A 13,493-nucleotide genomic window follows, 5' to 3' on the forward strand; every position below is an offset into this window, starting at 1 on the left:
GGAACAGTAAATAATGATTATTTTCTAGTAACTTCTAGTAACTTAAAAAAAACGTGAAATATACCAAAATTTTTCTTTAATAATCTATGCAATTGTACCATGATCTTAAGATTTATAATTTTTATTTTTTACTCATAAAATAATCATTATTTTTAAGCAAAAAAGTAAAACTAAAGAAATAATCATTATTTTTGAGCAAACAAAAATAAAACTAATAGCATAATAATTATTTCTTGAGTTTTATTTTTTTAATCAAAAATAAAACTCATGGTCTTATTTTGACTTTTTTTATAAGGAACATATAGACAAAATTTATATATAATCCTAGTCACTGAACCATTTTTAAATTAAAAAAAAAGTTTTAAAATATTTTTAAAACTAAATTTCCAATAATACAATTATTTCATTTAAATTTTTTTTTTATAATGTCAAAATAGCACCTTGAATTTTATTCTTGATTTAAAACAAATTAAACTCAAGAAATAATCATTATTCTATGAGATTTATTTATTTGATCAAAAGTAATGAATATTCCTGAGTTTTATTTTTTGCTCAAAGTCTTCATTTTTCTATGCTCCATATTCATTCATATTATCCAAATTATTTTTTATTATAATTTAAATCCCATTGGCCATTAACACTTACAATATTATTTATTTATTCCTTTTTGTTAAATCAAATGGTGAATTAATCTTTTTCACTCTACTCAACTCTCTTCCATGGCCTCTTTTTGATCCGTAGCTTATTACAATATTTTGCAAGTATAGATACATTAATTTTGTTGATTAAACACCATTGAAATGTTCCCTTTTGTTGTAGCAAACTCGATGACAAAGTTTGGTAACTTTTGTTGAAAATTGTCTTGAAAATCACTGGCCTAGAGAAACTTGTTTGTTGCCGAGTGTAAACGGATTGAAATGGAAGTCGCGTGGCAATTAGCGATTATCGCCATTTGATAGCCGACCTCAAATTGGTTAGCATGGGGTGCAGCACTTCCGATAGTTCTCATTCTGCCTCCTCCTCCTCCTCCTCCCTCCTCTCATCCACCCACCCATAAGTCTCTTCAGTTAATGGGCCGCGTTCATTGGCCTCTTAGCGTTGCCTTGGTTTATTTATTCAGCCTGTGGCCTCATCCGTTGCATTTTAAGGGCCATAAAATGTACTTTAACCCCAACAAAAATAAGAACAACAACATGCTAGTCCAGATAGGGATAGACGAGGGGATCTCGGGATGAGCGCAATGATTGCCAGAGAGTTTTCTTGGTTTTTGGCCCCAGCAAAACTTTGCCCTGTAACTGACTGTAGGGAGGCGGACGGTGGGGCAGAATGAAACGTCGTCTCTTTCGCACCGGCGTCAACCAACGCAACTCTGTCTCTCTCCGCTGACGACGCTGTTGCAGCGTACGGGAGGCACAATACGGACGCACTGTCACATAGTAGAAGATCTCAATGACGGAAAAGATGCTGAAGCCCATAAAAAGTCCAAGTAAACCGCCAGTGTTGGCTGCAATACAGAAAGAAGTGTTAGGATCACGAGGGATTGTCGACCTGGTTGCTCCCCTTACAGAGAAACTCGGTGAAGCCAAACATTTCGGATTTGGTAGTGCTTCGAAAGCTATTGGAGACATAATAAAAGTGTAGAATGGATAGCTCGTCGTTTGCCGAATCATTGATGGCATTGAAGAGAGCCTCGGGCAGATCCTCGGCACTCTGGTAGCTGGGACCCGCCACAATCATCGAGGTCGACAACGTCGTCTTGTAGGTGAGCTCAAAGCAACCCGGCCAACAGTTCTCACACGACAATTCAGTTTTCGATGACTCAATCTCGGTCTGGACGCGATTGGTGCAGTTGTTGTCATTGGGTCCGCAGACACGGGCCGCCGGATCAATCCTGGGCAGATAATAAAGCACACAGCTGCAGTCACGGAGCAGCAACTTCGCCTCGCACTCCAGCTCACAGTTCTTGCGGGAATACGTGCGATAATAGATGAGATCGTTCTCATCCGAAAACAGGCAACGTCGCACCGATTTCTTGATCGATCTTATGCTGAGTGTGGCATCCTCATAGACGGGCTCAATGGGTATGCGTGCCTCCCGTCCAGATGTCACAATGAATCCATAGTTACTCACCTTGGGCAGCTCGGCGGGATTATGCACTAGCACCTGTTCACAACGAAAGAAGATTTATTTAGTACTCAGAGAAAAATCGATTGCCAACGACCTTGAAGCCATTGCTCATGGACTTGGTACAGTAATACTCCGCTGTAGAGGCATTCAGCACAACAGTGAGACCCATGCGACTGCCAGTACCGCCCGATGTTCTTGGATAATAATATTCGGGCAATTGCTTTGCATAACCACGTTCCGGTGTCCAATCGATGGCCTCGTAAACTGAACTCTCCTGCACCGGCTCCAGACGCACATCATCCGTATAATTGCGAAAGAGAAAACTCGGATCCAATGCATTAAACGTGCAGCACAGCCCGTCATCGGTCAATATCGACTTGAAGATCATGGAACAAGCTTCCTTACGCGAACCGAAACTACAATACAACAGCATATCATCACATGGCTGTGCCACATCCACCAGCAACGCCTTGAAGTACTTCCAGGTGCCAACATACGTGATTGTCTGGTCATCTCCCTGACTGCACAGGCTCATTAACAACGAGTAATTACTGCTCGACCTACGAAATGAGAGTATATCAAAGAAAATCAAGTGGAAAAGGCTATAGTCGAGATCCCTACCATAGGATACCCGTTACTTTTTTCAATATATATAAAAGTACTTTAAAGAAACTACTACCTAATAAAAATACTGCATACTTATTTCACTTACTTATTTCAATATGCATCAAAGTTTTTTTTTTTTTAATTATATTAAGCGTTGAATCCATACAATACAAAAAATAGTAACATTACAACACAAGTATAGTAACTAATAATAGGACCAAACCTCAAGCTAGGCGCATGAGGACTTGCTTATATAAAAATACTTTAAAGAAATTACTATTTTTAAGTGATTGTATTGTAATAATAACTTTATTAATAACTTTGGTTAGCTATAACTCCCGTTCTACTTGTCCGATCTTGCTGCGGTTGAGTGAGATTATAGATAAAATTAATAAATAACGTTATTTACCATAAAAACGTAGTTATCTTACAAAATGTGGGTGTGGTAGTTTTTTGCGATTTGTGGGGGCGGAAAGAGGTATGGCTTAAATTTAAAAAAAACTTGATCTGCGTGAGGTCTATAGAGATCTGTGTGCCAAATTTGGCTACTCTATCTCTTTTAGTCTCTGAGATCCTTTTGTTTTTTATACAGACAAACAGACGGTCTTTCGCGATTTGTGAGGGCGGAATGGGTTGTGTCAAAAATTTAAAACAAACTTGATCTGCTCCAACGCCTTTGGAGTCTGTGTGTGAAAGTTTGGTATCTCTATCTCTTATAGTCTCTGAGATCTAGGTGCTTACACAGACGGACAGACAGGCAGACGGACAGACGGACATAGCGAGATTGACTCGGCTGTTGATGCTGTTCAAGAATATAAGCACTTTATGGGGTCGGAGATACCTCTTTCTCCATGTTACATACATTCCGACGAACACAATATAATAGATTTAAAGTGTATTTTATGCTTTTTTCAATATAGAATGAATTTAATTAAATAATTTTGATAATTAAAGGCAGCCATTGTAAATTTTTGAATCATTTTCTGTTCTTTTGGGTTGTAAAAAATTTGTAGAACATGCCTGTATAAAAAATCTGTAGAGATTCGGATTTTAAGATGTACTTTGATCAATAGAAATAGAATCTTTTTTCCTGAGAATACAATTCAAAAATTTTACAGTCCAAAAAATTTTGAAATAGCAACTCAATCTTTAAAGTAAATAATTTAGAATCCATAATATAGAAAAACCAAATCCCTGCGATACTCACCGTGAGATGCGCTGAACGCGACTACGGAGTGCCTGGTTCAAATTGCAGATGGTAACAGCCGGAAACGGCATGTTGCTGGTGAGCAACTGCTTGGCGCTGGTCGAGATTATGATGGGCGAGGCGCTCCATTTGATGTAGATGTTTGAAATGAAAAATCCCGACAGGATGACGACCAGAATAAAGGATATGCCAAAGAAGACGCTGCAAAAGCCAACATCAAGAGTCTTTTTATAATATAGTCATATAAATTTGAGTTGGATTCACAACACACCGTTCTGGAATTGTAATACGCTCCTCGGCTATATACTTAAGGCCATGCAAGGAGCTGTTCTGTAGATAATATTTGACGCTCTTCTTGATCGCCTCACGGCTGCAGAGCGTGAGCTCCTCGTCGCTGGAGTCACCGCTGTGATTGTGGTGTTCCCTATTGGACGGCAGGTGGCGTATTCGCCCTTTGGGCTCCCCATGGATGTGCATGATGGAAACTGACATCGGAATTTGTCCCGCACCTTGCATTTATAGTTGAGGCTACATTTCGATCCAAATCGCTGCTCATCAGCCTTAATCATATTGACACACGGCAAATATGACTGCAATAAGTCCCAAATTGAATTGCACTCGTCAAGTGTCGCTTAATGTCCACCGTGCACAGTGGGCGTGGCAATGGTGCAGTGTTTGCCAACAACAAAAGGGTTTAACGGAACTGTGCAAATTATGCAAATGCATTGACATTTCGCCAATGTTCAAAGGAAACACATTTACACTCAGAAAAATATTCAATTATGAAATTAAGTACCACCGCACTTGAATTTAAACCGTTTTGTTCCTAAAATTTTTAGATTGTTGCGTACTAAAATTCTTTTTGTAGTTTTTGTAGTAGTTTTTTGTAGTGTTGAACTAGTTTAGAATCTTTTTTACATAAAATTATTAAATAAAAAAATTTATTTTTAATATATTTAATATATTAATATATAGATAATAGAATGTTTTGTACTTAGTTTCGAAAAATCTGAACTCTAGTCAGCATTTGAGATCATTTGTACTTGAATATCCCCTGTTTGAATACGGAAATCAAGAATTTTTTATAGTGTATGTACATTGGGGTCCCGTGTTCATAAGTAACAATCTTGTTCCTCCATCCAATCCACATGGTGCCGGCAACAGTATATAAATAGCTGAGGGCATAAAATACGAGTACATAATATAAACAATGGTCAGCGCGTAAACGCAAAAGCAACAAAGCAACAGAACTTTAAACTAAACAAAAACAAATCCCAATCCGAATACGATTTCAAAGACATCCCGATGCATTCTGTGGCTATATTCAAATAATTCATTTGATTCAGATTCTAATTTAAATTTGATTTTTTTTTTTTTTGGTTACCAATAACCCAAGCATTTTTTTGATAGCTGTTTTAAGGGGTGAGGTCGCATTCTTGATGATAACTCGAATCAGAATTGTTCTACAAATCTGTAACAGCGCCAAAGCAACCCTAAAGCAATTGTTGGGATACCTGAAAATAATCAAGCATTGTATACAAAATTGTTGAGAGATTTGACAAAATCAAATATCTTTTGAATTAAATTAAAATAATATGTAAACTGAATTAAAATGCATAAAATTCATTTTTTACAATTTTGCACATTATACAAAATATTCCTCAAAATAAAAATGTTGTTCAAACTGGAAGTAAGCCAATTTTTTTGTCTTCGAAAATATGTTCGAAAAAACTAAATCTCTGACATTAAGGGAACACCGACATTTCAAACGGTTGCACAATAGTGCAATTTTTCTGCCTAATGTAATTTTTGTGCGTCAACAGAAAAAATCAGCTAAAAATGATCGATAGTGGCAGTTGCTTTCGATTGTTTTGTAACAATGTAAAAAAAAAAACACAAAAGCCCATACATTTTTGATTGATATTCGTTTGGTTCTCATTTCTGGAACAGCCCTGTATGTTTCTATATTCGTAATGTAGATGGCGCTGTCGCGTAATAAAATATTTACATTTACCGCCTAATAGTATGCAACTAAATTGTCTTAGGAGATTTTTAAACCCTGGTCGAGGATATATCGGGTTTGTGCAAAGCAACAGGCAAAAGAAGATGGCAGATCCCAATAAATATAAATATTTTTATTAACATCGACATTTAATAACAAGAAATATTGTACAGCTAAAGGCTTAAGTTTTGGCACACATGATAAGTATGAACGGATAGTAATATCGGCAGTTATTACTGGACCGGGGTATATTGTAGTCGAGCACTCTCGTTTTAATTTGAAACACTTTTAAGTTCAATCATAAAATTCAATGCAAAAGCATTTCATGTTCATATATTCACAAACAATTGTACATTCATTTTGCAATTGTAAATAATAAGAGAATATTCTATATAAAAATACTTTGTAAATTTGTAAAAAAAATTAGTAAAAATTTGTGTGTTATTGTTCTAGCTAATTGTTGTTAAACTGAAAGAAATCAACATTGAGATCCAAAATAGCCGCATTGGGTGTTTCCTTCATACTGAGCGCCTCGACAGCATTGTCGCTGGCATGATCGTAGTGCGGCAACATTGCCCCTGCCACGTGACCCACTGTGGGCGGTGCCACAGCCACCGGAGGCTGCATGAGATCGCTGACATTGCGCAGGAGACTCTCTTCGGATGGTGGCAGCAATTTACCGCCGGCGGACAGATTTAGCCGCTGTGCAGCTTCATCAGTGAGAGTGTCATCCAGGGACATGCTGAGTCCCGGATAGTCGACCAGATTTCGTGGACCTGGCACAGCATTGGCGTGCATTAGCTGATGTAGCTCCGGTTCCGGAGTGGGCGCCTGCGCCGACTCCATTGCCGACATGTCCAGGGCATACTGACCCTCCGGAATGCCCAGGACACGTGCAATACGAGCGTTAACAAAATGCAGTCCAGATGTATTACGTATGAGGCGAGTGCTCCGCAGTTGTAGCTGCTCCACAAAATCATTTAACTCGTGCAAAAATAAATCGGCACGCTGCTCCTCGTTGAGATGACCATGGCGCTGCAGTTGAGCTGTAAGCAATCCAAACAAAGTCGGCACATTGCTCTGCTGCTGCTGTTGATGTTGCTGTTGCTGTGGTTGCGGTTGCTCCTGTTGCAGCTGTTGTTGCTGCTGTTGCTCTTGGCAAACGGCAATGGCACTGGGCATATGCTCGGGAAACTTCACATAATGGCGCTGCAAACGACGACCCAAAAAGATCTTGTTGCAGCCTGGACAAATGGCGTTTTGAGGCACAGCTCTTGGCTCCCGCATCGCCACTGCAGGCGGCGCCGAAGGCGTTGCAGCTGCTACTGGAGCCCGATAATCCTTGTCTCTCAGCTCTGCCACAAGCATATCCATCATCTGCGTGGAATTTGGAGCTGATGCTTTTGCTAAGGACATAGGCGCCGCCGCTTGTGGCAGCGCAGCGCGTACAATTCGGCCGGATCGCGTGCGATGCATCGAATCAGCATCTGCTGCTGGGATGGGCTCATTCATTTGCTTCTTGATAGCTCCATTTGGCGCTGCAATAGTTTCAGCCTTTGACTCTGTTTTGGTTGTTGTTGTTCTTGTTGCTGTTGCTGTTGTTGTTGTTGCGGGTGCAGGTGCCGTGCGTTTTTTTGAGCGGGTTACTTTGAAACACGTCTGCGCTGAAGAACTGCGATCAGTGGAGCACATGCCCATGCCAACAGGGTCCATGCAGCGATAGATTGTCTTCTGGTTGGTCACTGCATTGGTGCGCACCACCTCATTCCGTTTCCTGTGATAATATGATAATTATTAGGTAACATATATATTGAGGAGCACTAACCGATCAATGACAATATGATCCTCCTTGGCCAGGCGATACAGATTATAGGCCAGTTTGGCCAACGAATCACAGTCCTTGTTTGCAACATTAACCAGCTCCGAGGCAGAGGCAGCGGCAGCGGCGTCTGCGTCAAACTGATAACATTCTGGCAGATCTGTCGGTGCCACCGCTGTCGGCATCAAATCGACGCACTGCAGCAATGATTGATGATAATCCCCGCTGTTGCTGCTGTTGTTGTTGTTGTTATTATTACTATGTTGCTGCTGCTGCTCCGCTGCTGCCGCCTGCAGCTGCATCACCGCACTGTCCAGCTGCTCATCGAGTGCAAATCCAAGCAGTGCATCTTTGTGAAAGTTGCAGTTGTTGTTGCTAGGAACTGGCTCGTCACTGGTGCCGTTCAGCGGCACCAGCAGATTCTTCATCTTCTTCCTGTCGCCAGTGCTAGAGCGCACCTGATTTTTAATCTAAATTCACGTTTTATGGTTTATTTGAAAGTTTCAAACAACAACAACAAAACTGCAACTAATTTTACCATTCACAGCAACCGATAAGCATTCAAAACTATCGAAATTCACAGTGTACGCTGCGATAGCTCGAATATCGTTTAAAATTCGAGAAATTTGCAGCACCCAACAAATTTGTCGCCTTCACTGATAAAAATTGCAAATTTAAAAACGAAATAACTCAATAAAAAGTTAATAAATTTGATGAAAATTAAAATTTAGAAATTAGACAAAATTAAGGTCAACATTTTATTTAGGGTTTGAAGTTCGTTAAGGAAGAGAAGTTCGAAAATTTAATTCTAAAAAAAAGTTATGCACAATTTGAAAAATTGTAGCCTAAAAATATATAAATTTGATAAAAGGTACAAAACTGCAGAATACCATTTTTCGGAAATTTACATACATATTTAAGTAAAAAGAATTAAGCCAGATCGGAAACTTTTATCGGATGGGCAGCCCGTGGTTTAAGGATTCCGCGCCGCGCGGATCATAAATTAGCACCAATCTTTTAAATCCAACAGAGTTACGTTATTTATTAATTTAATCAAGACGAATTACAACAATCAAACTTTTATAAATGAAAACATAGTTTTGCTTATATATGTATATATATTTTTTTTTTTATTGTATAATTATATTTTTATTGTATTTTATTTTATAATTTTTATCTCTTATTTTTCACTTGTGACATTTATAAATTTTATTAATTACATATAGTATAATTAATTGTATAAAAAACTTTTAGCCGTCGTAAAAGTTTGTTATTATTCATTACAAGATTTTTGTCATAAATAAATAAATATTTTGTTAAATTTTAAATCTAGGGTTTGAAGTTGGCAACTCTAGAGCCAAGCAGCCAACTGTGTGTGTATGTGTGTGTTCGAGCTGTTCATCGTAGTTCAATTGAATGATTTACTTAAGTAGCTCATTTTTTTATGAACGAACTAATCTTAATCCGTATATAAAAATAATTACTAGATTATATAATGAACAGTGTGTGTTCACACCGAGATTGTATTGGGATTCCGAATCAACAAGCGAACTGCCTAGGATCTATTCACTAAACGAACTATGTTAGAATTCTAGTCACTAGTCAGGGATTTAGTTCGTTCGTTCACTTTAGGGACTAGTTCAATAGAACTTAATTCGAACGATTTGATACAACTCTACCCAGCACTTGTATTTTATTGAAGAGGAACCGCAAATACATTTATTTATTGCTTCTGATTATACAAGAATCAACGCCGTTCTTTTGCTGCTGGCAACCGAAAATCCTTCCGTCTTTCCCATCCTCCTCGGCAACGTCGGCGACCCACGAGCGCTTGCGATTTTTTTTTAGTGTTGTTGCCGTGCCTTTTAGTTGGTCAAGATGTCGAAAAATAAACTAAACTTGGTGCTGCCACCGGTGAATGTGGATGCAACTGTTGCTGCCACACAGGTGGCACCAACGCCACCCTTTAAAACGCCATCGGGAACAGAGTAAATATGATTTTTCATACTCCATACATACAATTTTAAGATTCCAAAAAATTTTTGGTTTCACGCCTCCCCTCACCCGCCCACAATGCAAAGAAAACTCAAGATAATAAGTTGTTGTTGTTGTGATTTTGGTTGTTGTTATTATTCGAAATGACGCACGCAGTACAAACAGATAAACACAAATACACCTACTCGCAGACATATGTACATGCATATGTACACTTATGTATACATGCATGTGTATGTATGCGTGTGTCTGTAGAAATCTTTGCTGTCCATCCTCCCTCTCCCTCTTGTCTCCCACGCTCTTAACCCGCTCACAATCCCAATTGTTGTTGTTACTTTTCGTTTGGTTCTGCAAAAATTCATTAAAAAGTTAAATTAAAGAACACACAGTTTGCTGGGGAAGCCAAAAACGAGCATCGATGCATTAACTGAAACACTGGAGGGCCTAGACATGGACGACACGGAACGCAAGCGAATCAAAGTGTTCCTTAGTCAAAAGGAGAAAATTGGCGAATTGTCTGAGGAGGATCTGGAAAAGTTGGGTGAACTTGGCTCTGGCAATGGCGGTGTTGTCATGAAAGTCCGTCATACACTTACACACTTGATCATGGCGCGAAAACTGATCCATCTGGAGGTCAAGCCGGCGATCAAGAAGCAAATCCTGCGCGAACTCAAAGTGCTACATGAATGCAATTTTCCGCATATTGTTGGCTTCTATGGCGCCTTCTACAGCGATGGCGAGATCAGTATCTGTATGGAATACATGGACGGTGGTTCCCTCGATCTCATACTGAAGCGTGCCGGACGTATACCTGAATCAATACTCGGCCGGATAACGTTGGCGGTGTTGAAGGGACTCAGCTATCTGCGGGACAAGCATGCGATCATCCATCGCGATGTCAAGCCAAGCAACATACTCGTCAACAGCAGTGGCGAGATCAAGATCTGTGATTTTGGCGTTTCCGGTCAACTGATTGACTCGATGGCCAACTCGTTTGTGGGCACGCGCAGCTACATGTCGGTATGTCAATCATTAAGTTTCTATATCAATTCACATTGCCACATTTATTAAAGCGAAATTACATAGTTTTTATTCGTTGGTATATTGCATCACTTTCTTTCAAATGGTACACTTTTCATAGGCCTATTTTATTATATTATATTATTTTTATTATATCATTACAGCGAACATTTTATATTTATAATTTAATTAAAGTCTCGATTTCAAAGTATAGAAAATATAACGTATTTAAAGCGATATAAATCTAAATAAATTAGTGCATTTCTTAAAACGATACCAAAAAACCAATTTTATAGATTCATAACAAAAAAAAATTAGTTTCTTTAATTTAGTACTAAAGTATAAATCTAAAAGGCCTTCTTCACATTCAAAAATTTAATTTAAAAGTCTATATTAGTTTTAAATTTAGATAATTATAAAAGAATACTATTTACGCGTAATGAATTTAAAAAGAAAGATGGTACACATTTGCTAAAATCTGGTACAAAATATTTTCTGCAAGTGACAACCTTGTTCACAAATTATTCATGCGTTATTCGATTTTCTAAGATATTTGAAACTAATCTAATATTACATTTGCAGCCAGAACGATTGCAGGGCACACACTATTCGGTGCAGTCGGACATTTGGTCTCTGGGCCTATCCCTGGTGGAGATGGCGATCGGCATGTATCCCATACCGCCACCAGATACTGTAACGCTGGAGTCAATATTTGCGGATAATTCCAATGAGGATGGCAACCAAACGGTGTTGGAGCCCAAAGTGATGGCGATATTCGAACTGCTCGACTATATTGTGAATGAGCCGCCACCCAAGTTGGAACACAAGATATTTTCCAATGAGTTCAAGGACTTTGTCGACATATGCCTCAAGAAACAGCCCGATGAGCGTGCCGATCTCAAGACATTGCTGGTAAGCAAAGGTCATATTTATTTATGTTTCTATTATTATACTCAGCCTCGATTCTTTCTCATTGGTAGAGCCATCCATGGATACGCAAGGCGGAGGTGGAAGATGTCGACATATCGGGTTGGGTATGCAAGACAATGGACTTGCCACCATCGACGCCAAAACGCAATACATCGCCCAACTAATTATCATCATTCCTTTATTTTCACACTTTCACACACGCACGCACCTATCGCACACATACACGTTATTTATTTGTATGTAGTTATGTACTTGTTGTATCAACTTGCTCCCCTACTCTCTGTCATTTTTCTCTCACTCTTTTTGCGTGTGCGTTTGTCGTCTCTGGTCTTTATACTCAAGTAAGCACACACAAAGAAAGAAAGGAGAAAATCTAAAACTCAAGAAAACAAAAATAAAAGAATCGAAATCGAGATGGTAATCCATAATCCACCAACTGTCAATTTCCATAAATTTCTCCAATTTTCATCCAAGATACCAAATATTACCAGTAAGCTTAGAGTTTTAAGTATTTATAATTATAACTTGGCAAATGAAAAATCATTGCTTTTCTCACATTGTTGTAGCAATATCAAATTTTCATAATTTTAGTCCGAAAATTTTTTTTACAATTTAAAAAATATTTTTTTTTTTGTAACGAAATGTCCAAATATTTAAAAATATTTAAGTTGGGACGCACCGCGATGACCAACTGTCGCTTAGCCAACATCCAGCGTTCAATCTCACTTAGTGCGTTTCAATTGCAAAACCTGAAGGATGGTCCTTTAAAGAATCCCATGCCTGAAGCAGAAAAGCCTGCGTCGCAGTCTCCTGAAGGTCTAACTCCATTACAGCGCAATTTACTCGAACTTGTTACTGCCGAAATTGTAGAAGAACGACGCGTGCAGTTGCAACTGCAGCCACCATATATGGTAGACGGTTTTACTGGTCACTTCTCTGGCTCCAAGGTGGAATTAGTGAGAGAGTCGCCCGGAGAGCGCATTAACATATTCTTTAATGTCAGCAAAAGTGTACCACGTCGCAGCGATGAAGCAAGCGATCTTTCCCCGGTACGAAGTGTTCCCAAATTCGAGGTGCTAATAAAAAGAAATGATTTGATGCTCTCCATATTTTGCGTATTCAAGCCATCTGCTTTTGAGGATATGGAGTCCGATTCGATGGCTCAGCCGTTTCAGGAGAATGATGTATTTGAGATACAGGACCTCTCTCTATACAATCAGGGCTGGAATGATAGCTGTTTTACCGTTGACGCATCGTTAATTGATGACGATCTACAAGACATGATCTTGGAGACTCTGGAGGAAAAGGGCATTACACAAGAGTTTGGAAGAAAGCTTTCGGATTTTGCTACTGCACGTGAACATGCCTTGTACATAGAATTCTTGGAGAATTTATCTAAGTTTACCGTCGGCATACCTCAGCCTATCAAGGAGGTTAACAACTAAACTTAAATCTAAAAACAAATATTATATGAAATAGTCCTTAAGCAAATAAACCAGGGACCGTAAATAATAAACTTTGTTTTATTTTTATTCGAATAAACTATTTACTTACATATATATAGTTACTTTCAAAAAGCGAGAAATATACCAACATTCTTTGCAGTTTCATCATGACTTGGAATTGTTTGATTATATTGTTTCTCACAAAATAAAGATGATTCCTTGAGTTGAATTTTTTGGTTACAAATAATTTGTATTTTATTTTTATTTAATATTAATATTATTTAATTTTGCAACAACATGCACCTGGATAAAGCAGTGCGATTTTAAATGTTATTCAAATGG

General features: G+C 38.5%; 4 protein-coding genes across 5 annotated transcripts; 2 read left to right on the plus strand and 2 right to left on the minus strand.

Moving 5' to 3' along the window:
- Positions 1-1,196: 1,196 nt before the first annotated feature.
- On the minus strand, positions 1,197-4,417 carry LOC117787888 (pickpocket protein 28). Its single transcript, XM_034626517.1, has 5 exons — positions 4,212-4,417; positions 3,941-4,141; positions 2,222-2,687; positions 1,566-2,163; positions 1,197-1,504 (listed from the first exon to the last, which is right to left on the minus strand). The coding sequence occupies exons 1-5, from the start codon at positions 4,415-4,417 to the stop codon at positions 1,197-1,199; spliced, it is 1,779 nt and encodes a 592-aa protein (XP_034482408.1).
- Positions 4,418-6,235: 1,818 nt separating this feature from the next.
- Positions 6,236-8,314, minus strand: LOC117785968 (E1A-binding protein p400). The gene is made up of 2 exons (XM_034624273.1): positions 7,768-8,314; positions 6,236-7,716 (listed from the first exon to the last, which is right to left on the minus strand). Exons 1-2 carry the CDS (start codon positions 8,187-8,189, stop codon positions 6,396-6,398), a joined length of 1,743 nt encoding a protein of 580 aa, XP_034480164.1. The 5' UTR covers positions 8,190-8,314; the 3' UTR covers positions 6,236-6,395.
- Positions 8,315-9,413: 1,099 nt separating this feature from the next.
- LOC117790586 (dual specificity mitogen-activated protein kinase kinase dSOR1) lies at positions 9,414-12,142 on the plus strand. Of its 2 annotated transcripts, none has more exons than XM_034630079.1 (4): positions 9,414-9,749; positions 10,146-10,776; positions 11,359-11,688; positions 11,757-12,142. In XM_034630079.1, exons 1-4 carry the CDS (start codon positions 9,640-9,642, stop codon positions 11,868-11,870), a joined length of 1,185 nt encoding a protein of 394 aa, XP_034485970.1. In that variant the 5' UTR covers positions 9,414-9,639; the 3' UTR covers positions 11,871-12,142. The 2 variants fall into 2 exon arrangements, with proteins under 2 accessions (XP_034485970.1, XP_034485962.1); XM_034630071.1 differs by having other exon boundaries at positions 9,417-9,749; positions 10,137-10,776.
- A 192-nt stretch (positions 12,143-12,334) lies between these two features.
- Positions 12,335-13,222, plus strand: LOC117790599 (complement component 1 Q subcomponent-binding protein, mitochondrial-like). The gene is made up of 2 exons (XM_034630092.1): positions 12,335-12,755; positions 12,831-13,222. The coding sequence occupies exons 1-2, from the start codon at positions 12,348-12,350 to the stop codon at positions 13,149-13,151; spliced, it is 729 nt and encodes a 242-aa protein (XP_034485983.1). The 5' UTR covers positions 12,335-12,347; the 3' UTR covers positions 13,152-13,222.
- Positions 13,223-13,493: the final 271 nt, after the last annotated feature.

The sequence above is a fragment of the Drosophila innubila genome, chromosome X (assembly GCF_004354385.1).
Source record: "Drosophila innubila isolate TH190305 chromosome X, UK_Dinn_1.0, whole genome shotgun sequence".
In the NCBI taxonomy this organism is placed as follows: domain Eukaryota; kingdom Metazoa; phylum Arthropoda; class Insecta; order Diptera; family Drosophilidae; genus Drosophila; species Drosophila innubila.

What these genes read in the sequence shown, in the direction of transcription:
- LOC117787888 (XM_034626517.1), bottom strand. Translation starts at nt 4,417, where the DNA reads ATGCACATCCATGGGGAGCCCAAAGGGCGAATACGCCACCTGCCGTCC. An exon ending in CGTATTACAATTCCAGAACG is followed by an intron (nt 4,142 to 4,211) that starts GTGTGTTGTGAA and finishes TGGCTTTTGCAG; the next exon opens with CGTCTTCTTTGGCATATCCT. An exon ending in CGCGTTCAGCGCATCTCACG is followed by an intron (nt 2,688 to 3,940) that starts GTGAGTATCGCA and finishes CTCATTTCGTAG; the next exon opens with GTCGAGCAGTAATTACTCGT.
- LOC117785968 (XM_034624273.1), bottom strand. Translation starts at nt 8,189, where the DNA reads ATGAAGAATCTGCTGGTGCCGCTGAACGGCACCAGTGACGAGCCAGTT. An exon ending in GATCATATTGTCATTGATCG is followed by an intron (nt 7,717 to 7,767) that starts GTTAGTGCTCCT and finishes ATATTATCACAG; the next exon opens with GAAACGGAATGAGGTGGTGC.
- LOC117790586 (XM_034630071.1), top strand. Translation starts at nt 9,640, where the DNA reads ATGTCGAAAAATAAACTAAACTTGGTGCTGCCACCGGTGAATGTGGAT. An exon ending in AAAACGCCATCGGGAACAGA is followed by an intron (nt 9,750 to 10,136) that starts GTAAATATGATT and finishes GTTAAATTAAAG; the next exon opens with AACACACAGTTTGCTGGGGA. An exon ending in CCGATCTCAAGACATTGCTG is followed by an intron (nt 11,689 to 11,756) that starts GTAAGCAAAGGT and finishes TCTCATTGGTAG; the next exon opens with AGCCATCCATGGATACGCAA.
- LOC117790599 (XM_034630092.1), top strand. Translation starts at nt 12,348, where the DNA reads ATGTCCAAATATTTAAAAATATTTAAGTTGGGACGCACCGCGATGACC. An exon ending in AAGCAAGCGATCTTTCCCCG is followed by an intron (nt 12,756 to 12,830) that starts GTACGAAGTGTT and finishes TGCGTATTCAAG; the next exon opens with CCATCTGCTTTTGAGGATAT.